The 24,530-nt window shown below is 36.5% G+C and overlaps 1 protein-coding gene across 2 annotated transcripts in view; it reads right to left on the bottom strand.

Moving 5' to 3' along the window:
- LOC148956233 (uncharacterized) overlaps positions 1–23,823 on the bottom strand; it is a 32,400-nt gene extending 8,577 nt beyond the window's left edge. Inside the window, exons 1-4 of one of the 2 annotated variants that reach the window (XM_089094600.1) lie at positions 23,701–23,823; positions 13,206–13,450; positions 8,701–8,856; positions 6,351–6,444 (exon numbers count right to left, since the gene is read on the bottom strand). In XM_089094600.1, the coding sequence (XP_088950726.1) occupies positions 6,351–6,444; positions 8,701–8,856; positions 13,206–13,443 (488 nt within the window). In that variant the 5' untranslated portion in view covers positions 13,444–13,450; positions 23,701–23,823. Of the gene's footprint in view, positions 1–6,350; positions 6,445–8,700; positions 8,857–13,205; positions 13,451–23,649; positions 23,680–23,700 lie in introns of those variants that run through there. The other variant, XM_089094608.1, reaches the window with a different exon arrangement.
- Between the last annotated feature and the right edge of the window lie 707 nt (positions 23,824–24,530).

The raw sequence follows: 24,530 nt of genomic DNA, 5'->3' as shown, positions 1-24,530 counted from the left end.
CCGTGCCCGGGCTGTGGGGAATGTTAACGCCGATATTGCGAAAACTGGTGCGGACTTTTTTAGCACTGATTCGTAAATGGAAGCAAAGAAAATATTGTGGAATTTTGCAAACTGTACGAATCGCCCAAGTGACCGACAGAAAGCTGCAGATAACTGTCTGGACATGCTAAAATTTTTTGAAAAGTGTGATGAAAAGCAGATACCCCTACCCCGTTTTGTGCTGTACGAGCCTGACGAAGTACCAGTTATCGCAGGGGAATCAAGTGCTACACTTACTCGTAAAGTTAACGAACTATGTGTCAAATTCAATAATTACGTCCTGTCGAAGCGCAATCCGCTGCCTTCTTTTTCTCCAGCCCCCACACAATCATCCAAACCCTCTTTTGCCGTTATATTAAAGAATCCACCTAAAACGCTGAACGACCCCAAGGACCGTAAAACTTTTATTGATAACTTGTGTGGTAACTTGAAGTCAGCGATAACAGAGCTTAAACCACGAAAATACACACGGTGCCTCGTTTTAAGTGATGAAAATAAGGCTACTATTGTCGCTTATGCTAGCAAATCAAAGTTACAATCACAAAGCCTTCAGCTAAAAGTTTAAGTGCATTGTGTAATTTCCCGTTTTGTTCTTGACAGTGTTTCTGCTGTTAAGTTGCAGAGTTTAATAACTAACTGTACCGAAGTCTCCTTTATCAGCAAATCTAGGTCCTACAAGCTTCGGTTCTCTCGCCAAGAAGACTTATTAGCAGCCATTTCCTCGCCAGTGATAATTGAGTATGAGCGAATCTACATTGATAAGTTTCTCCCTCTCCCTCCTCGCTGTTACAACTGTCAAGCTTACGGACATATTGCCTAGCACTGTAAAGCTCTTACTCGCTGTTTGCGCTGTGCGCAGACAGGACATTCAAACAAGCTGCCCCTGTCAAAATAAAATGAAGTGTGCGCTGTGCAACCAAGCTGACCATCCTTGTTACAGCTATAAATGTCCTGTCGCACAGAAACTTATGAATCCCCTAAAATGAGCACTAATCTACGCGTTACATCATGGAGTATTAATGGAGGCGTCTCAATAAAATTACCCATAATCCAAACTTTATGCGCCAAAAACGGGGTTATCTTCCTATAAGAGCGCCTTTTCACAGCTGACAGTCTATGTTTGTTCAGCAAGATTGCTACTACCGCTGCAACGAGTTGTGCAGCTAGACACTCCAGGGCTGGTCAACCGAGTGGAGGTACTGCTATTCTTGCTAGAAGTGTCCTCATGCCCGAACACTTTCGCGACAGTGACTATTTTACGGCAAAATTCAGAATTATGTGGTGGTCTCCAAAAATCAGAATTATGGTGTATTTACCTACCGATTACCGTAATGCTACATCAGACAGACAATTTGATCAAGCATGCCGCCAAGTCAGTTCCCTCGTGTCTGATTGTGAACTGCAAAACCTAGCAGTAATCCTTGCTGGTGAAATGAACTGTAACCTTTTTAACGATAGTAGTAGTCGTGCTAATATTGTGAATAGTATGTGCCCTCAGCTCTTGGCGGTTGAGAATACCCAATGTTTCACATATATCCATAACTCTGGCACTACCTCTTCTCTGGACTTCTTCATGTGTTCCCCGAATATGAAACCAGACTCAGCATCCTCACTTATCTCCACTTTCCAAGTCTCGGACCATATGCCTATCAGTAATATATTCCCTGTTCAGCTTATTGCACCGTGTGGTCCAAGTCCAGACAATGATAGTAAAGGGCATGAAACCACTGACTGGGCTCGTGCAGATATGTTTATGTTCCGGGCTGTTAGTGATTCTATTTTGAAAAAGATCAAAGTGCCGTTCCATCTACTTTCCCAAAAAAACTATTAACCTTTGCAGAGAAGCAAATATTGCTGAATGTTTACTGTGCAGAGATCGTTCACGCTCTACGCTCTGCCGAGCGTGCTAGTTTACCCATACGAAGAGTACGTCTTGGAACTGAGAAGCATGGTTGGTCCGGTAACCCTGACCTCGTTGATTCTTGTGCTAAATCGAAATTCTGGTTTCATGCCTGGAAGGAGTGTGGTATGCCACGGCAAGGTTTGATAAATCAAATTCGTCTGAAAACAAAGCGACATTTTACGAAAGCACTTAGGCAACGCCAGGCTAAATCAGTAGCAGAACTATCAAGTAAAACCACATGTGAACCTAATTTCTTATGGAAACTGCTCAAAAGAGATAATTCAAAAGCCTATAATGCTTTCAAAATTAACAGTGACCAGTGGTATGGTTACTTTAAAACTGAATTTTCCGAGTCTGATCCATCATTGTCAAACCAATATGAAAGGGAGCTTGATAGTTGCTTAGGCCAATCAACTGATGAGATCAATTTTATTGTTACTCGATCTGCGGTTACTGAATGCATTTCTAAGCTACAAAAGAAAACTTCTTGTGGTGTTGATGGTCTCTGTGCACAGCACCTAAGATGTGGGTCCCCTCTCCTGATTGAGCATCTAACCTTACTCTTTCAGATGATATTCTGTTGTGGTATAGTTCCTGATGTGTTTATTACTGGAGTAATATACCCGGTATTTAAGAGGGGAAATCCCAAAGACCAATCTTCCTCTTTTAGGCTAATTATGGTGCCGCCGATCTTGTGCAATTCTTTTGAATTGTCATTTACAAACGAGACATCTGTTAAGTGGTATAACCTGAATAACCGATTCGTCTTCAAGAAAGGAGTAGGCCGTGACCATTCTCACCATTTGATTGCTAATTTACTTCTACATGCTCATGAAAATAATGAGGTAGTATATTTTACCGGGTTAGACGTATCTAGAGCTTTCGACACGGGTATACATCCACATATCTTCTTGACTGCTTATAAGCGTGGAGTCAATATTTCTGTCATCAAATCGATACGTTATATGTATAAAAAGCTAAATGCCAAAGTTAAGGTTACCATCTCACCTGGTACGGTGGAACTCACTCCTTCAATTCCAGTAAAAAAGAGCTTTAGACAGGGCGCTGTTTCTTCTCTCCCCCCCCCCCTGTTTAATAATACTGTCATTGTGCCACAACAGAAAGTTCTAACCACATGTATATTTAATGGTATTGATGTTTCGCTAGCTAACTATGCTGATGACATCCCTGATATTAGTAGAACAGCCTTTGGAATTGAGGAAAATTTTGGAATTCTCGATAGGGAGTATAAACGTATTGGTGTTCGATTAAATGTGAGTGATACTGAATCCCTGGCGCTCAATCGCCGCTCAGATTGCTCCACAGATGTTCGATTAGGTGAATATGTTATTCAAAGCACGATGTACACAGACGTATTTTGGTGTACTGATTGTGATAAATCTTCGCGCCACGTGTCGACTTTTGAAAGATTTTTTGCTAGAAATGCTAGGAATGCGTATGGTTTACTAGTTGCGGTTAAAGTTTAAATTTAACCGCCGTATCTTAGCTAGCGTTTATAATGCATTTGCTATTCCGCATCTACTTGCCCTTGCAGCATTTTGGTCTCTTCTTACTGCTTCAGATATTAGGGATATACGGAAGTGTTTCTACAAGTATGCGAAATATTTGCTAAGGCTGCCTCTCTGGACTAATTGACTTACTTATGTCTCCTGCCGGGCGCTGCTCGGCGTAGAGAGTGACGTCTGCCTCCTCCATCCACTTCGGTCCATGGCAAGCGTTTGCACATCGCTCAACCTGATATTTGCCATCGCCAGGAACTCGGACAGGCTGTCAGACCATTCCAGGTGGCTATTCGAAGCCCCCTTTGGTCTAGAAGGTTCAGTCTGTCAGTTTTTCTGACGTCGTCAGCATGTCCGTTGACGCGCGTAGGTCGAGATCTTAAAAGGAGGTCCGGATCCGAGGCTATGTAGTCACTTTGCGTAGCACTTGATTTTCAGGTGGATGGTCGCTAGCCCAACCGACCCTAGGCCTGCAATCTGATTAGAGCTAGGTTTAACCTAGATACTGAGATTCCCGGGGTTGGCTCCACCCACCACATGAGGTTGCAGCAACCCTGATCGAAGTGTTTAGTTAGGGGATGACCCCATATCCAGAGGCACGTGGTCAGCAGACAAGGTCTGCATCATTCCGAACGAACTTTGAGGGAGCTGGCCCCTGGCCCGATCCCCAAAAAACAACAAATGATTAATGATATTTTATTCCAAAACTTACGAGAGCTGACCCCTGGCTTCCATGCCCCCCCCCCCCCGAAAAAACTCATCAATAATAAATCATGGGAGCTGACTCCTGGCCCTCACCCCATGACCAACCCCCTCCTGTCCCCTAAAAAACACTTGTTAACGATATTTTACTTTAAAAAACATGGGAGCTGGCCCATGGCTATCCCTCCATGACCCGACCCCTTTCCCCCCAAAAAAAGAAGATTCTTTATTTCAAAATCATGGGAGCTGACCCTTGGCCCTCCCTCCATGGATCGACCCCCTCCCCCCAAAATTTTTAAACAATATTTTATTCAAAAATCATTGGAGCTGACCACTGGCCCTCCCTCCATGGCCCGACCCCTCCCTCCCCCCCCCCGAAAAAGTATTAACGATATTGTATTCCAAAAATCATGGGAGCTGACTCCCGACCCTCCCTCTGTTCCCCCCCCCCCCAAAAAAAAAAAAAAACAACAACAACTTATTGACAATATTTTTTTCCAAAAAATCATTCGAGCTGACCCATGGCTCTCCCTCCATGGCCCGAACCCCTTTCCAAAAACTCAAACTCGTTTACTACATACTATAATTTATTCCAAAACTATGGGAGCTGACCCCTGGCACTCCTTCCCTAGCCCGACCCCCCCCCCCACCCCCCTAAAACAAAAACAACAACAACATCGCCCTCTCCTTAAAAATACTTATTAACGACTTATTTTCCTCCCTAAAAATCATGGAAGATGACCCATATCCCTCCCTCAATGGCTCGACCCCTCCCCCCACAAGAAACTTATTAATGATATTTTAATCCAAAAATCATGGGAGCTGACCCTTGGCCTTCCCTCAACCGCTCGATCCCCCTAAAAAACACAACTTGTTAACAATACTGTATTCAAAAAATCATGGGAGCTGACCCCTGGCCCTACCTCTATGACCCGATGCCCCCTTAAAGAAAAACCAGCTCATTATTGATTGTTATTAAAATGAAAAATTTTAATCCAAACTAAATTACTCACTGATGTATTTTCAAATATTTAAATATATAAAAACATATAAAAAAAAAAAAAATTGGAATAGGGAATAGCCAGTAATAAAAATATTTTGGTAAGAGTACTTTGAGTTTTTCAAAAGAATTGGGAAACAACCCCAACTTAGGCAAGTCAAAATAAGAACTCCAAAAGTGAAATATTGAAATAAACAAAAAGTGTCTGGAGGAAAACCCCCTGATATACTTTCACTACGATACTAAAATCGGTCAGAAATAATGGTACAAAAAATCAGTTGAAAGCAAGCACCATAATAAAACCCAAACTGAACGTAAATCCTCCTGTATGTGAGGTGGGCCACTCCCCTCCCTGAACCCTTTCTCTTTACCTTATGGTTTACATTCCCTTTGCAGGTTTTGTTTTATTATTCTTCTGCTCTCTCATTGGTTCAGTACATAAAAAAAGATGAAAATATTGCTGCCATTCCGTAGCTGAGATTCAGTCCTATCCATTTACCAAATTGAATTCTTGAAATTTAATGTGGAGAGGTTTTGAATTAGAAATTCATTGAAAACTGGTTGAAAACTGTGAAAAAAGGACAATTTTCGAAATTTTTAAGCAAGTTTAGACTTTCTCTATTAGAAATTCTAAGTAATATCATAATTGTGGCTCGGTGAACAGGTAGGCCTGAGACTAATGAATCAGGCGGAACAAGCATCTTTCCCTTTCAGCGCAAGCTCCAGCTGTAGACTTGTGGCGAAAAAGCTAGTTTCAGAAGGAATATATTACCTTTAAGTTTGACTATCCACAAACGTCTCAAGAACAGAATACTCCAATTCAAGAGAATGTGATAAAAAAAAAAAAAAAAAAAAAACAACCTACCACAAGAATGTACGGGTTTATTTATCTGCTTTTGCTTTAAACCACAGAATATACCCAGAGCTAGTAGGATATACTAAACACTTGCATTCACCGACTGGCTTTACTTTTTGCACCCTAAAATGCTTTCACTTAAACATAAGTTAAATTTTAGCGCAAAGAGCGTTGGTTAAGGGGCGAAGTAGCCACTGTACAGGGTATTCCCCATTAGGTGTAACCTTTATTGTAATTTCGTTAAAAAGAACTTGTATTGTCAGGTTAACTTCATGAAAGACTCAACCTTGTTCGTAGAATTTATAGGCAAAGAAAACGAGAACTACTTACTCATCCAAGATTTCTTCTTCTGCTTCTTTATTCTCTCTTCTATTTAATTCTGCTTTATCCTCCCCTTCATCAATGACTATCTCTCGTAACACAGCTAAAAAAGAAAAAGGAAAAAACGATTAAAAACAAAATTACTTATTTTTTCTTTAAACTGATAGAGCATTAAATCGTATTTGGAAAGTGGTTCAATTTTCATAAAAAAGGATTTATAGCAAGAAATTATATTTCTTATTTGGCACAAAATAAGTCATTTTTATCCATTTCTGGAACATTTTTCATGAAGCCCACTAATTCGCCAAAGACAGTATTGCTTCTTAATAGGCATTGCCATTAACGTTTCAGTTATGTCAAGCAAGGGTGTTGGTATCTCTGAAGATTCTGGTATAGCATTTGACACATAAAAGCTAATATAAATAAATGTCATTAAAACAATTATGTAATTAAGTGACTAAATAAAAAAAGGCTTAGTTTTACAGAGTCTGAGTTTCGGTCAATTTATTTGTGAATCACACCTATAGATTGAGACTATATGGGTCCCTAGATGCACATATTTTTTGCCATTTCAGCATTTTGAATGAAAGGAATGAGTCAAAATTCTGATAAAATACCACTGATGGCTGAATGCTCAGCGGCAAAAGGGGAACTGAAGAGGGACTAGTTGTCATGTGATCCAATCAAATATTTCCCTTAACAAATTTTTACAGCTAACCGTCCTATACAAAAAGCTGATAAAATAATATGAGACACATGTCACTCTTTACTAAGCTGACTTTGAGAAAAGAGATTGTGCCACAGAAAAGGACAGACTTCTCCCATTCTGTGTCCAAAAACAGCAGTTTTCGCATGAACTTGAGCAAAACTACAATCAAAATTCTGATATTATCTTTTGATTGATTCCAAATTCCGAAGAGTTACTAGTTTTCTACCTTGATTACTTTATCTTCATAAATAATTCTATTTATTTATAAAGTGACAAATATAATTTTTACTTATAAACATATAATAAACTAAGAATATTTTGAAACTCTGAACATTTATTTGTGTTCTATCTTGGTTATTTTGTCTCTATAATTTTTTTTTAATTTATGAACGGATTGATCTTTTTAGTAATAAATTAAATGAAAAAACAAACAAATTTTTTCAACTGAAATTAAGGAGCAACGTTAAAATTTAAGACGAACAAAAATTATTCCGTATGGGACCGGGATACCCTTTCCTCAAACTTAACTCTTTATGCTAAAGTCTTACAGTTCTTTAAAAACACTTCTCATTCAAATGTTAGGCCATTGTGTTTGAGCAGTCTTTTTTATAAAATTGTGACAAAAAGTCAAACTTTAGCGTAAAGAACAAGGGTTTGGGAAGAGGTGGCCCCCTCACATACGGAATAATTCCTGTTAGTCTTGGGTTTTATTATGCTCCTTACTTTCACATGATAAAGCTTGTTTTTTTATTTGATTTCTGCCTGTTTTTCAAATCATGCCAGGAAATCCCCTTGCACCCCCATGTAAAATTCCCCCTGGGAAATTCGCCCCAGAAACTTTCTTCCCTACGAAAAATTCTCCTCTTTGACATCCCCTGGAAAAAAAAAATAAATAAACATGCCTCTGTGATTTTTCTTCTGCCAAAAATATGAAACTACGCATTTTTGTAGGTAGGAGCTTGAAACCTCTACATTAGAGTTTTCAAATAAGCTGAATCTGAAGGTGTGATTTTCATTAAGATTACCTGAATTTTGGAGATTCTCCTCCCAATTTCGAAAATCAGCAAATTTTCTCAGACTCGTAGCATTCACGCGCACCATTAAACTTCATGAATTGTATATATTAGGAATTAACAGAAAAAGCCAAATCTTTTGAAGCATCAATTGTTATCAAAATTCTGTTTTTAGGAGTTTCGGTTACTATGAATTGTTTGATTTATTATTTTGGTATTTATTTCTGAAAAATCTAAAGCACGTAGCTTGCACGAAAAGGTAACTTGCAATGTTGTTGCACAAGAACTACCAGTGATTGGAAATACCAATGGTATAATTCAAATTTCGTATAAATTAAAGTTGCAATTTACTATTAGTAATTCTGAATAAAACAAAGTAAAAAGAAACATAGAAAACATTCCCTTAATTAGCATAATAAAATCATATCAATCAAAAAACAAACACAAAACAAAACTATAAGAAATGAGTTCAGTATAAAAGTTTTTAATAACAAATAAAGAACAATATTAAAATGTGGTGCCATTAGAAAGAATCAGATAATAAGCCCAACATCAAACCAACAGGAAATAATGGATAAATGAAGAGAATTATAAAAAAAACATTTTTTTCTCGAAATTTCTTGACTAAAATAATTACCATCAAGATCCTCATCTTCTGTCTCCGATTCATCAGAGTCCCAGATATAATTGATGACCTTTTTTTTTGCTGCACGTACAGGGAATCTCTCAAAATCTACGGTTTGACCGTAGCTAACCTCGTCATCATCATCTAAAGTGATCACTTGGTGACAGTCTAAAAGCACAAAAAAAGTATAAATTAAGGCCGGGAGTACGAAGAATAGGAAGGGAGGCAGGGCCAGGATGACAAATAAGAAAGCTTATAAGTGTTGTTTTGGTTGGAATGATATTAATAACAGGATTCCAGTTGCTTAATTTACGACCAAAAAATGCAAGGTATCAGTCACAGTTGTGTATGCTCCTGTAGAACTGACTGACGGAGATAGTAGCAACTCAAATGAATTTTACATGTAGCTACAGGCACAAATAGACAAGATTCAAGGTGGGAATTTACAGAATTAAGCTACAAGAAGAAATGTATTCCGTCATAGTTGTATTTTAAGTATTTGATGAATGTAAACAACAACAACAGTTATCTCCTAGTATTCACAGAGCATTCTTAAATGTAGGTCAAGACGGCAGTCTTCACCAAAATCATCACTAAAAATAAAAATAACACCCATTAAGTTTATTTATAGTCACGGCAGATCTATCTGTCATTAAAAAATTGTGAAAGTCCTGCAAATCATGCCCCCCCCCTCACGTCAAAGAGGGTAAATTACAATTCAAGATGACCAAAAACGCTCAAAAAGAACAATAAAGGCCTATATGACAGAAAAAGGAACAGGGCTCAGGTTGCTACTGCTTCAGCAAACAGAGGTGGGTTTAATACATATCCAAAGGCATATTTGGATTCCACCGAATGAAGAAGAATAGGGATTAACAATGACAACTGAAAACAGACAACCAAATGGCAGCTATTAAGTACAACAACCGTTTAAAGATCCGGTGCATAATAGTGTCCTCCCTCTATTAAGACCCCCCCCCCAAAAAAAAGAGAAAATTCTAGCTTCATCATAGATAGTGAAATCACTAAGACAAAAAATTGCCTGGCTCCAACCAACACCATTTCAAAAACGCATTTCTGATTCCTAACCAACATGAGTACATTAGATTCTCAATTTATTTCCTCTAAAAAAGCTATGCCTGGAAACATTTACCACCGTCAAGTCCCCATTCTACAATCAAAAATTAAAAAAATGTAAGAATATTTCAAACAATTAAAATAGCCTAGTGAAAAAACAAACAAACAAATAAATGGACAGGAAACAGCATTATATGCTTTTATGCCTGTGTAGAGTTTTCAGTAATTGAATGATATAACCCCTAGCAGCTCAAAAAGTGAAGTTAGGTTAACCCTAATAAAATATACCTAAGTATGATAAAAATATAATACTTTGGAAACAAATTTGGGCAATACATTTGCATATTAGGGGGTGGGAGTGGGGGTAAATTACAGCGGGTCTGTAGGCAAAATGTGTTAGCTACAATTATTCTGATATTATAAAATAAGAGTTGTGTTCTGACTTTAAAATGTCCAAATACTTTACCCTCACCCCCTAATGTACAAATATATAGGCCAAATTATATATTTCCCATCTATTCTGTCACTTCTCTTTGTCTTTTCTCACGCCAAGTTGAAAGAAACTAGCGAAAGAAACCGGTTTACAGTGCGTCAATGCATGAACAACTTGAGCTACAGGGGGTGTCAAGTTCCAAGTTTTCATAGTTTGGGAATTACTGCATAAGAGACTACGAGTCTACTTGATCAAAACCAAGCCATATTTGTGAATTATCTGCTTATTGTTATTTCATCTTGGACTTTTATAGTGCAATAGTAATCAGATTTGTAATCAATAAGTTCAGAAATTCTTGAGAACCAGCTGCAGTGAAAATCCAGTAGAGCTTGTAAAGCATGTAGGTTCCGTGTTTTGAAGTGGAAGTTCTATTGCAATTTAACCTTTTATCTGTAATAAAAAACTACTTGTGAAATATTCACTAGTGGTATGTAGTAAACCAAACACCATTTGTGAAACATGTACTAACTACGTTTTGATTGCAAACTTCTCTATGGAATATTAGCCTCAGATTTATAACCAGCAAATTTGAGAGTTCAGAAATGTCAAAATAAAGCATTTTTTTTTATAAAAATCCAACACTTCCATCATTAGAGAAAACCAAAATTGTTTCTGAAGCACTTGTAAGATGTTAAGATTTTGAACTTCTATAGTGCAATTGTTGCTTCAGGTTTATAATTAAAAGACTCAGAAACAATAAAAACCAATTTTATGGAACTGAAGCACCATTTGTGAAATAAAAAATCAGTTCATTGCGATATAGGGCTGTAATACTGCAACAGTGGTGGCTTTTCGAGATTAAAATTTCTCATTTTGGGGTCAATATAAGTCAAAACTGGAAGAACACATATGGAATTGAGGCCAAGAGAGGGATTTAGACTTTAGGCCATCAATCATACAACCTGACAATTCTTACAGGCTGTTTCAACAAGGTGCGACATGCCCATCCATTGTAGAATATATACTTAATATGTTCTGACTTTGGATGTCTATATTGAAATATTAGATTCAGATGTGTTATTAACAAGCTCAAAAGCCCCTAAATGCCAACTTAGGTAGAAATGATGCACTGTCCGTGAAAAACGATCTTAAAACACTTAACAGTTTTAGATCCCTAAACAGGAAATCAAAAACCCTTTGTGAAATATAATATAAGCACTTTCTGAATTTGGACATTCATATTGCAATATTAAACTCCAATTTGTAATGGATGGGCTCAGAAACTTAATAATTCCAATTTTAGTCAATACCAAACACCATTTCTGAAAAATGTACTCAAAGTCTTTTCATTTTTACCTTCTTTTGTAAAACATTAGCTTCTGATATAGTAGTAACTAAGTGCAAAACCCTTACATACTAACTTGGCTAGATAAAAACCACCATTTGTGAAATACACACACACACACATATATATATATATATATATATATATATATATATATATATATATATATATATATATATATATATATATATATACATCAAGGGGGCAGAGAAAAAGTTCAAATAACAGAGATATTCAAAATAACAGGAGTTGAATTAGTCAAGAATGGACAATGAAGAATTTCAAATAAACAAGTGATTTATTGAAAATACACAACACGTATATGTACACCCATACACATTTAAACTCTTTTATTTAACTTTTTGATTATATTTGTATATGTAAAAAATTATTTTGTAAAGCGGTCATGATTTTTTTAATGAATTGACTTCGATCTTACATTGCCCAATTCATTTTCAATGGTGATGAGAGCTGTAAAGAAATTATTGATTTTTCAAAACTAAGGGAAGGGCTTTGTAGTTTTTTCGATTTTTTTCCAATAAAATATAAAAAATGTATCTTTCAATGATAACACTAAAATGGGCATTTTTCAAAATCTGGAAGGGAGTGTGAAAAATACAAGGGGAGCAATTGCCAACCCCTCCCTTCATTGACGCTACTGCTAAAATTCTAACCTATGATTTGTTATTTCATAGCTCAGAAAATTTTAAATGTCATTTTTGGCAAAAATCAATGACCATTTATCTGGTCCCTTTTAATTTAGGATAGTTGTACTTTGGCCACAATGATATTCAATCATTTAGGATTATTCTCCAAATAAAAATAAGAGAGATACATAGATGAATTTATTCAATATTAAAAAAAAAACTTTTTAATAAAGCATGTCTATCACAAAGGGGGTATTTATATAACCAAGAACTATTATAGCCAGGGTGCCTTGTGGCATATAGTTTGTACCTTTTGGCTAATATGATTGAAATTGCATTCCTTAATTTTGGCCCACTCCTGTGCAGGGCTGTAAAGACACATGGGTCATTAGGTTGCAGTAGAATCTGTTTCCAGCCTTAAAAAGAAAACTAGAGCTCTAAGTTTGCAATCCAATGAGTTTTTGTCAGCTTTCTACAATTATTAGTTCCATATGATGACCTTGGGCGGGATACATATGCAAGATACATAACTTTTCACAACTTATCCTATTCCATTAACTATGTCTTATATTAAATACTTAATCACTTGTTTTCTTCATTGAATCTCGTCTATTCTTTTGTAATTGTCTCTGTAGTTTACAAGGTTAAGATATTCCCAACCTGCTGGAACGCAAAATTAATACTAAAAAACCTTTTTAGGCCCATTTGGAGTCTAGAGAAACCCAATATCAAATGGTAACAGGCCCACTTTGAGTCTAGAGAAACTCAATATCAAATGGTAACAGGCCCATTTGGAGTCTAGAGAAACCCAATATCACATAGTAACAGGCCCACTTGGAGTCTAGAGGAACTCAATATCAAATGGTAACAGGCCCACTTGGAGTCTAGAGAAACTCAATATCAAATGGTAACAGGCCCACTTGGAGTCTAGAGAAACTCAATATCAAATGGTAACAGGCCCAATAGTCTTAAAAAAGCAACATAGGGGGCAAAAAAAGAAAAAAAAGTAGTCTACCATCAGGAAAGAATGGGTCAGATTCTACTGTTTCATTTGTGTAGATATCTGAATGACTATCACTTGTATTTCCATTTTTTTCAGTATCTAGTAAGTGTTGGCTTGAATTTCTGCTAAGAGCTTGCTGAAGGTGAGATATTGCAGCACCTGTTTGTGCTACAGCATTACATGTCCCAAAGGTCTTTCTAGATTGCTGTGGATGAAAAGTTTTCCTGGCCTTGTGCTTATAAGGAATCATCTTGCATCTAAAATGAAAGTAATAAAAAAAAATAAGTCAACAATGATAAATTCGTTTTTTAATTTTGTGACAATACTATTTTGATGGCATTAAGAATGTAACGCTTGGTTATTACCAAATACAAGATTTATATGTGCAATTCAGATTTTGCCATGAGCTGTGAAAAACCTTGGCAAACTTATATAGGGGAATATAAACTTTTGGGAAACATGGAAAATTTGTCTCAAGGAAAGCAAAGAACAGGAAACAAAACAAAACAATTAAATTTTTAGGCCGCCATTTTCAATTTTTCTAGCAGGGCAATTTAGGCCCATCTGAGGGAAGGGGAAATCCCTTCAACAATCCCCCATAAGATGCAACATGCCTACTTGCCTGTTAAAAGTTAACAGAAAGAGAGAGAGAGAGAGAGGTTATAGGGTGATGGAAGGACTATCTGACCTACTTAGTGCCTCCAGCACATTTTTGCGCCAAATTGGGACTTACTTTATTTTTTGCACCAAAGTAGGTCTTTCCTTGTTTTGAGTAAATTTATTAACTAATTAGTTGTAGTAGTAATTAGTAGTAGTAGTACTACTGTAGTAGTAGTAGTAATTAGTTGTTTTACACACATCAGAACATTAAAATCCTTAGTTCCTTGAAATTGTACATCTCACAAAACAGATAGTTGTACAAAAAAATTGACATCATATACTTTCATGAGATCTTTAAGGATTTGCCATAAACATTAAAGAAATTGTGCCTAACTATGTTCAAAAGTTCATTTTCTTGGAAGGGCCCTACTTCCTAATTTCAACAATAAGAATCGGGCAAAGATTAAGCTACAATTTCTTGAAAAATACAAAACTATATGAAATTGGCGAGGCGTATGTTATGCCATTTGCAAGCCATGGTCCAAAACTTAGAAAAATAAATAACAAACGCAATGTAAATCACAAAGAGAAATGACCTGTAAAAGTAGATGGTCGCACTTTCAGATCTATGGAAGATGCTACTTTTTTGAACCCCTCTGAAAGAAGGGGTTCAAATCCCCCCTTCACTGAAAGAATCCACCACAAAGGAACTAATGGAGTTTCTTATCTGAAGCACTCTCAAAATGATCAAAAGTTCCAATGTCTTAAATTGCCATCTCTTTAATTCTAGCCTGAGCTTATACATTCAATTAACTCAGAATCCACCACAAAGCAACTAAATGAGTTCTATATCTGAAGCAATCTCAAAATAATCAAAGGTTCCAATGTCTTAAATTGCCATCTTTTTAATTCTAGCCTGAGCATATACATTTAAATTAATTCATTTTTTAATTTACAATATATAACAAATCTCAATTTTTTAACACATTCTTTTTTAATAAGAGTACCAGGCAACCAAGCTTTGCTCATTGAAGTAAATTTTAAACATAAATATTGGTTCTAAAATGTCTCATCCCTGCTGCAATGGATACCCCTAATAGCTTGATTCACATAAGAGAAAGCTTTTGTGTAACTTTTCTAAATTCAATTTTTTTAAACAAAAATAAAAACTTCATATTTTTCATTCAGAGAGAAAGAAACAGTAGCCTAAGTTTCTTACAATTCATAGTACCTATATTTTACCTTCTTGTAGCTTTTGAGGGGTAAGGTTTATATTAACAGACTATTCAGGTAGCTAAGAAATAAACTTACCTATACAGTCAGTAGTATTGTTACTAGCCAAAATGTTTGGGGGAGGGGGAGCTATAGATTTTACTGACTGGCAGTTTTTTTTTACCAGCTGTTTTTTGTCAATAATTAACATAATGCCCAACTTGATATGCGTAGCCTTAATAGTGCTAGTTTAATAGTAGGAGAGGTCGTAGTAGGAGCAGTAGAAGTAATAATAGTGTTGAATTAGTAGCAGTAATAGCAAGTAGATGCCCCAAAAGTTTCATCTTGATACGCTAAGCTGTTCAAAAAAAAAATGCTGATACACCTGTATCAGCAATCTGTATGTTATTGCAAGTTACCAATTGTTAAAATTTAAGGTTTTTATAGAAGGGACGATCATCAAAACTTTGTAGGAAGCTCATTCGATTGGAAATTGAAAGTTCAAGTACAATTTCGAAGAATCAAAGGTTAGCATAATGTCCATTTCAAATACAATATGTAAAATCACTGCACAAGTTGATAAAACTGATTCATTTACCAACCAGGATTCTGGTTTTGATGCTTATCATATTACAATTTTGGTGCTCTGTATTTAACTAAATGAAAAGTAATGGCATCATCCATAAAATTGCAGCAGGAGTTGGTAAAACTACTGCATTTACCAACCAAGTTCAAGAGTTCTGTAGATGACATGTCAGTATTCTTGTGGTCTTTATTTAACTGAACAAAGAATTTTAGTGGAGTTGGAAAAATTATGGTGGACCAAAATTTTACCAAGTGACCAAATATATTGGGGGGAGGAGGGGGCCCTGAAAGCCCTGATAGTCAGAATGGTAAATTTTTAGGTGGCCCTATAATTTAGCTAGGATGAAAGTGAAAACATCATTTGATGCCCTTTTTTATGATCTTGTATAATTCAATAGTTGTTCCTGGTGCAAATTGCATCTTGAGCCCTTAAAGAGGCCCTAAAGGTATTTTATATGAATTATGAAAGAGTATAAAAAAGCATCAAATGATGTTTTCACTTTAATCCTAGCTAAACTTTATTTCATCCTAGGTAAATTTGGCCCATTGCAAATTTACCATGAACTTCACCCTCCTCCACCCCTTAATGTTCAAAAATATACTGTGTATTGTGAACAGCAAAGTTTCAAATTGCAATATTCAGTGCTTTTTTTGTCAACAGCATTTGAAAAATTTGAAATGGTAGGAAAACAGTTTGAATTGAATATCAAGCATTTTGTAGGTTAGGTTATAACTTCTTTGTGTGGTTACAAAAATGATACGCCTTTGGGGCCACTTTAAGTGCTCGAGATTCAATTTACAGCAGAAGCAATTATTGTATTATGAAAGAGCATAGAAAAAGGCATCAAATGATGTTTTCACTTTCATCCTAGCTAAATTATAGGCCACCTAGAAATTTACTGTCAGAATTGCATCCTGAATCCAAATTTAACATTAGTTTGTGTTGGAAATGAACTTTACCTCTGCCCCTGCATATACCAATTCAGGGTATATACCAGTTCAGGGACTATATTTGCACATTAGGGTGATGGGATGAAGTTGATTTCTGATGCAAATGAATGTTAAATTTGGATTCAGGATACAATTCTGACTATAGAGGTAAGTTTGAAATTTACCCCCGTCCTAATGTGCAAATATAAACCCTGAATTGGTATACACAGGGGTGGGGGTAAAGCTCATCTTCAATGCAAATACATGTTAAATTTGGATTCTGGATGCAATTCTGATTAGGGGAGAACAGGGCAAAATTGGACAGGGGCAAACTCGGACATCAAACCTTACATCTAGCCTATTGCTTCTACTGATCCACAAAAAACAGGGTAGATGGGGCTTATGTATGTCTACATTGGCGGGAAGTTTGAAATCTAACAGAACTGTTAGCTCCGGAGTAAGCGGTAAGAAAGTTTTTTGATGCTAAAAAAAAAATCTGGGAGTTGTAAGATCAGCTTGATTTGCAGTAACAAAAGATGGTAGTTTTTCTTTGTTGTTGATGTTGTACAGTTGCTAGATACATCCTCTATCTATGCCCTGAGTTTGATTTGTCTATTCCAAGTACTTTTTTTCTGGACACCATTTTCTAAACTTTGTGCAATAGGGGTGAGATTGGACAGCAATTTGGGGGTGACTTTGAATGCTGTCCAAGGTTGCCCTGTGTGTTCAACTTCACCCTGGGCCATTTTTGTCTATCATTTTAGAGAACATGTCATAGCCTCTTAAAGCTATTTTCAGGTTATTTCCCATACGTAATTTTTTTTTATCTGCTATGCCTTCTGATATGTTTCCCAAAGTCAAAACCTAGTATGTACATACTGGAATTTCAAAACCATATATGTACAGCAGAAAGGGAAGTGGCAAAGATGAGAAGAAAATGGAATTAAGCAGCGTTCACAAGCATGTCTAGCTAGAATCCTATGTCTAGACATGTGTCTAGCCAGAATCCAATGTCTAGGCAACAACTGTTCACAAGTAAAATTTGGCACTTAGTTAGACATGCTAGACAAGGCACTTGGCTAGACATTGAGTTCTAGACTCTAGAACTCAATATCTAGGATTTTCAATTACAGCCAATCAGAATGTGTCAAGTTTCACTATCTCCATCGCTTTTGTTTACATTTTTAAACTGAAATTTAATTTTTGTTTTCTCATTCCTTGCTTTTTTTTTTCATTTTAGGCCAATATGCAACACCAATAGTTATGCACTAAGGTAATTGTTTTGCTTATCTCATCCATTATCTTGTGACAGTAAAAATAGGGATTACAATTTTGAAAGTTTTGCCTGCACAAGCTCTCTTGATTGGCTAGAAATGACAATTTGAAACTAAATTTGTAACTTTAGCTAAGCACCGACTTTTACTTGTGAATGGTTGTTGCATAGACATTGAATTCTGGCTAGACACATGTCTAGACATGGGAATCTAGCTAGACATGCTTGTGAACACTGCTTAAGGAAAATCTATGCTGGAAAAACTTTAATCTCATCTATTTCTCCCATTACAAAAACGAAAAAAAAATAGCAGGGTAAATACTAGGTTTTCCCAGGGGTCAAACATGCTGAGAAAGTTTAGAAAAAAATCTACACTCTATAAACTATTAAAATGATTCTACAGAAGGACCACAGGTCAGAAACATTGATAATATGTGCCAATTGATGAAAACAACAGAAAAAAAAGAAATAAAGTATTTAAAACATCCAGGCTACCAATGTTCTCAACTTTAACCACACAAACCTTTATGTTCACAACCTCAAGCTTGAAGAGGAGAGGTTCCAAAAGGATATTGGCCAATGGGCATTCAAGAACCAAGTAACACAACACTAGAACAAGCTCCACTTTGAAGTCATCAATGCCAACTCATTAAACTTGTTCAAGCAGGTACTGGACAAATACTATTGTAAAAATGCCTATATCTTTTGTCAATTTAAAAGATTTTTGTAGAGGCCCTGTGGCCTATTTGTTTTGCATTATATTATTAAAAAAAAATTCACCTAAATATAAGAACATCTGATAAAATTTATAGAATGAAATCCCTGTTATCATGAATTAATTTGTTTGTATCCTAGTGAAGTATGTTTGCTAAATTCTGGGGGAGGGGGGCCCAGTTGGAGCCACTTTTCCCAAATCAAGGGAAAATAACAGTGAAAACTGAGAAATCAGCCAGGTAGTACCATAAAGGTAAAGATCCATTTGCTCCCCAAAGCAGTCCATGTAGAACAGTAGGCCTAGCAGAGACTATGTTCTAACAGTCATCTTCTCAAATAAACAAGTTAGAATTTGATTTGCATTGATTTATGTCTTTGACTACAGATAATGTTGTAAGCACATTCAGTGTGAAATTGTTCTATAATCATAAAGGTAAAATATTCTAAAAAAAAGTCCTCCTTGCTTTAGGAGGATAGTGATCTTATTTTTGGAAGAATTTCATAAGGAAATAAAAGTACAAAGTTAATAGCAACTCAATTTGTTAGGTGATAAAAGCTGTATAAATGCAAGGAGTGGAGTCATTCAATTTGGCTTTTGAACCAGTAATATTTTATTTTTATATTTTCCATAGAATTTCAATTTAAAAATCTTATTTTTAGCAGAGGATATTGGAATAACAAGTATTTTATAGTAAAGTTTTTTTTTAACCAAGAATCTTGAGTATGTTTGGAAATTTCAATGAATTCTGCTGGATACTTACTTTTTGTGCCAAAAGAGAACAACCAAACTTGTTGCTGAATCAGCCTGACATCTCTAGCTCTTGAATTATGTTTTGTATGAATTCTGGTCAGGTTTTTACCAGAGTTGGAGGGTTCATCTTCTGAACCTAGGGCCTTAACCATTACCATGGTGCAACAACTCATTATGCAAACATCAAGAAAATGCTAGCAAACACTGTTTTTTATTCATCTTAAATGAAGGTCAATTGAGGGCTAATTGTCAACCCCAGTGTAGAGTATCTTCTAAATCTTCTATCTTCTATTCTGTAATTATTGTATTTGTGGTTGTCTGTCTTTGTATTGTTAGGCCTCAATCAAGCTAAACTTCTTGGGCCAAATAACCCTTAGTGTTTTCCTGTGCATTTACTGTTTGTTCTTTCTAGTTGGACAATGGTTTGCAACTACATCAGGAAATATGATCTACCAGATGTCAAATCCATGGAGCAGGAGGTGAATGGAGTCTTAGAGCATAGACTATCTATTAGAAATCCCCTAAAAACCTATGGACTGAAGAAATCAACCATTGGCTACAATCTGAAAAACCAACAAGGAATTGCTGAAGAACCTTGAGCAAACCCAGGTACACCCCCAGGTTGCCCCAGCCAATCACCCAACCTGAAGAGGAAAACTGTTTCCTCTGACAAACAAGAAAAAGAGCTTGTAGAGTATCTCCTAAAATGTCAGCTGATGAATCATGGCCGCACTCCAAAAGAAGCAAGGAAACTTGCCTTTAAATGGGGCAAATTGATTGGCATCAAAACACTGGAGAGTTGGGTGCAAAACAACATAGCTTGGGTTGATTGGATCTCAGGCTTTGAAATGAAACCCATGGCTATCTATTTGTAAACCTGAATACCAACTAGGCAAGGGCAGCTGGCTTCAATTCAGTGGTTGTGAATCTGATCTTTGACAACCTGCAGTCTCTACAAAAAATTCAAGTTCCCATCAAACCATATCTGGAACTGTGATGAGACTGAGGTTCCTACTGTATTGCCAGCTCCAAAAGTGATTGCAAGGAAAGGAAAAAACAAGTTTCCCAGATGGTGTCTGCAGAGAGAGGGGAAAATGTGACAATGTTTAGGTTTATTTCAGCCACTGGTCAAGCTCTTCCCCCTCCCCCCCATTTTTATATTCCCGTGGGTGAAGGTGAACAACCAGCTTTTTTGAGAAGGCCCCCAGGAAGTCTTAGGCTTTCTCACCCAAGTGGTTGGATGACTTCCATCAACTTTTTAGCTTCCATTGAGCACTTCATCAAGCTGGTGAAGCCATCAAAAGAAGACCCTGTGCTACTGCTACTTGACAATCACAATAGCCATGTTTTGGTGGAATTAGTGCAGCTGTGCAAAGACAACTGGGTCCACCTCCTGACCTTTTCTCCCCATTGTTCCCACTTCTTACAGCTATTGGATGTCTCTGTCTATGGACCATTCAAGTTTGCAATGAGAGAATCACTGAACACCCGGCTGCAGATCCATCCAGGTAAACAAATTACAATTCACAAGACTGCCCACCTCTGCAAAGAACCATTCCTTGCAAGTTCAACCTGGAAAATATAACAGTTGGTTTCACAAAAGCTGGAATTTGGCCCTTCAACAGAAGTGTATTTTCTGAGTAAGACTTTTTACCTGCTGAGGTGACAAATTGTCCACCCCTGGACAATTTGTTACTCAATATGGAACCATATCCTCTCCCTCTCCTCCTCCACCTTCTTGTCCCAAAACCAAGCAAGGAAAACAAACTCCTGAAGTTGCAAGACCATATTCAAAAGCAGATATGACAAAAACTAGAAGGAATGCAAGAAAGCAAGGTCAGACTTGTATTCTTACCAATACAACTGAAAAAGCTGCTTTAAAAGCTGAAGCACAAGCAAGAAAGGAAAAGCAGAGTAAAAAGCCTATGCCAAGCAGCCCACTGCCAAGAAACAAATGCAGGTTGAATCTCCAGTGGAAAGTAGTGGTGATGACATGAACTTGACATCAATTCATCTGACAATTCTCTACACCTCCACAAGGCTGATATGGATGACATAGACAAGGACATTCAAGCCAGAGACTTCATTCTTGTCAAGTTTGAGTATGGAAAGAAGAAAGCCCATTTGTATTATGTTGGCAAAGTTCTTGATGTTTTAAAATAGCAGTTTGCAAGGGTTAACTTTCTTTGAAAACAAGGGGACAAATTCATGTTTACTGAGCTTCCTGATATTGCTGACATAGACATTACCAACATAGAACTGAAGCTCCCTGTCACCTCTTCAGCTAGTGGAACCAGTCATGCAGTTCAGGAGCTTGTCTTTGGTTGTGATCTTTCATTGTACTCTTTAAAATGACAATTATAGTTGAAACCTAGATGCCATGCAATGTTCCTGGCTGATTTTTTATGCAATTTTGAGTTTTCACGTGATTTTAAGTTATTATGTATCATTCTACAGGAATATTCTGTATTTGAATAAAATTTGATTGCTTAAAACTGTCTTGTCCAAGGTTGCCCCATGCCTGTCCAATTTCACCCTATGTATGGGGTGAAACTGGACACTCAACAATGTTCTACTTTCATGGTACTCACGCTTCAGGGTAATCTCTAAAAAATCTGAAAAATTTGCCATTATTTGCCAGACTTTTACCTTTCTAATGACCCACACTCAGTTGTTTTATGTCAATCCAGTACCTAATTATGCTTGGAAAACTAAAAAATGTCCAAGTTTGCCCCGTTCTCCCCTATAGAGGTAAGTTTATTTTTTAGCTACCTGAATGGTCTGTTAATATAAACCTTATCCATTTGGGCAAATTTTTTGGGTACTTATGTACTATATGGGCCTTTCTAAAAAGTCAAGTTTGGTTAATCCTAATGAAATAAAATCGGATGAATATATATAATAGTTTATAAACAAATTTGGGCCATAAATTTGCACATTAGGGGGGGGGGGTAAAAATAGCATATATTAAATACATAATCTATCCATGTCACCTAGGTATCTCCCCCCAAACCCCCAAAACAACAGTTTAAATATTGTAATTGCAATGAAAACCATGCTTTGCATTGCATCACTCTATAGTGGTTTCTTGAATTAACCAATCTGGCAGGTTTTTTTGTGACTGGTTTCCTTGTAAAGGCCCATGTAATGTGTAAGTACCATTTTTTGCAGTTCATATCATTGACTTACAAATAAAGTAAACATACCACTCAATGCCTTTTTTATGCTCTTTCCAAACATAATAATCATTTTTATTGGAAATGAATTTTACCCCCACACTTATATATACCAATTCAGGATATATATTTGCACAATAGGGGGGGGGGTAAAGTTTAAACTTACCTCTCCTTTACATCAGAAATAACCCCCCTCCCCCCAATGTGCAAATACAAACCCTCAATTGGTATATATAGGAGTGAGGGTAAAATTCATTTCTAACAGAAATGATTATTATATTTGGAAAGAGCATAAAAAAAGGCATTGGGGGGAATGTTTCATATATTCATAAGCCAATAAGGTAAATTTCTACCAAATCATATTATTGAGTTAGGAATAAAGTGAATACACCATTTGATGCCTTTTTTATGCTGATTACAAATATAATAGGCTAATCACTTCTGTCAAAAATGAATTTCAGCCCCCCCTATATATGCCAATTCAGGGTTAGGTTGTAGAAATATATACCCTGAATTGGCATAAATAGGGGGGGGGCTGAAATTCATTTCCAATAGAAATGATGGTAAAGTTCTACCAAATCATATCATTGAGTTAAGACATAAATGAATACACCATTTGATTCCTTTTTTATGCTGATTACGAATATAATAATCATTTCTATCGGAAATGAATTTAAGCCCCCCCCCCACCTATATATGCCAATTCAGGGTTAGGTTAGGATAGGTATATATAGGGGAGGGGGCTGAAATTCATTTCCGATAGAAATGATTATTATATTTGTAATCAGCATGAAAAAGGCATCAAATGGTGTATTCACTTTATTCCTAACTCAATAATATGATTTTGTAGAACATTGCCAAAATGATTACTATATTCATAGGCTAATCAGCATAAAAAAGGCATCAAGTGGTATATTCACTTTATGCATAAGTCAATAATATGATTTGGTAGAAATTTACCATCAATAATATGAGCTGCAAAAAATTTACAAATCTTTGTTATAAAATGGGGTGCTATCTTATATCATTGATATAGGCCTACTTTCTATGAGAAAAGGGTGAAGGTCTAGGAAAATGGCTCTCTAGAAGAAAACATTAAAAAAAATACATTTTTGAGCGTTATGCTATCATTTTATACTCTTATTTGTTTTTACAATTCATCCTTGGATACATCATAAGTTGTAGGCTATTCTAAATAGTCCTAGGTTGTTTTACTTGAAAGAGAGGAGTGTTGGCGTCAGTAACACTACACACCATCAGTATTACCTCTAATACTGGTACCTCACGATAAATACTATCATCAATTGACGATGGTAATCCAGTTCATTCAAAATGGAATATATAACTATTAAATAGTGAATAGATACCCTGCAGCTAGCAGGGTTGCGAACTTTTCGGTCAATGAATATGTCCCTTGAGCATCCAAAAATATGTCCTTTTTAGCCAAATTATGTCCATATTTTGTCTATAATATGCCCATCTTTCAATCTCAGAAACTAGTTTTCTTACGATTTGTAAACCTCGTTCAAAGTGATCAGTTAACATCGAATATAATGAAAACGAAAATGATCCATTTAGTTTATCCATAAAAAATGAACTAGTGTGAAAGCACAAAAGTCATAAAAACATGTAAACAGTAAAAAACTAATTGTCGGAGCTTAAGGCTCATCTTCCTACAATAGTTCAGCTTGACAGGTATGGTCGGCATGAGGGTCAGCATTTTCACTTTCGTTGGTAGCTTTTTGCCAATCAGAGTGTTTCTCGCGCATATCATAAGGTACAATTTAGGAATCAAGCGACGTTGCGGAGCGCTAGGTAAGCTGGGTTGCTTTTCAATCAGGGGGGGTGACATCCCAAAGGCATAATGACTGGATCTTTGAACAATGCTGAACAAAATAGATGTCTACAACTTCTGATTGGATGCTGGTTTTCGGAACTGATAGGCGCGGGGGAAGGGGGCGGTTGCCCCCCTCCAAAATCAGTTTTGACTCCTATAAAGGGCACTAAACTTCAATCAAATGAGCCCCATCTGCAGTTTATACGACTAACCATTCCATAAAACCTTATATTCCCCTGGGGCATAGCTTACAACCCTT

Source organism: Artemia sp. Qi Xiang Cuo, chromosome 1 (assembly GCF_049724085.1).
Source record: "Artemia sp. Qi Xiang Cuo chromosome 1, ASM4972408v1, whole genome shotgun sequence".
Taxonomy (NCBI): domain Eukaryota; kingdom Metazoa; phylum Arthropoda; class Branchiopoda; order Anostraca; family Artemiidae; genus Artemia; species Artemia sp. Qi Xiang Cuo.
This window is presented reverse-complemented; position numbering and strand designations above follow the sequence as displayed.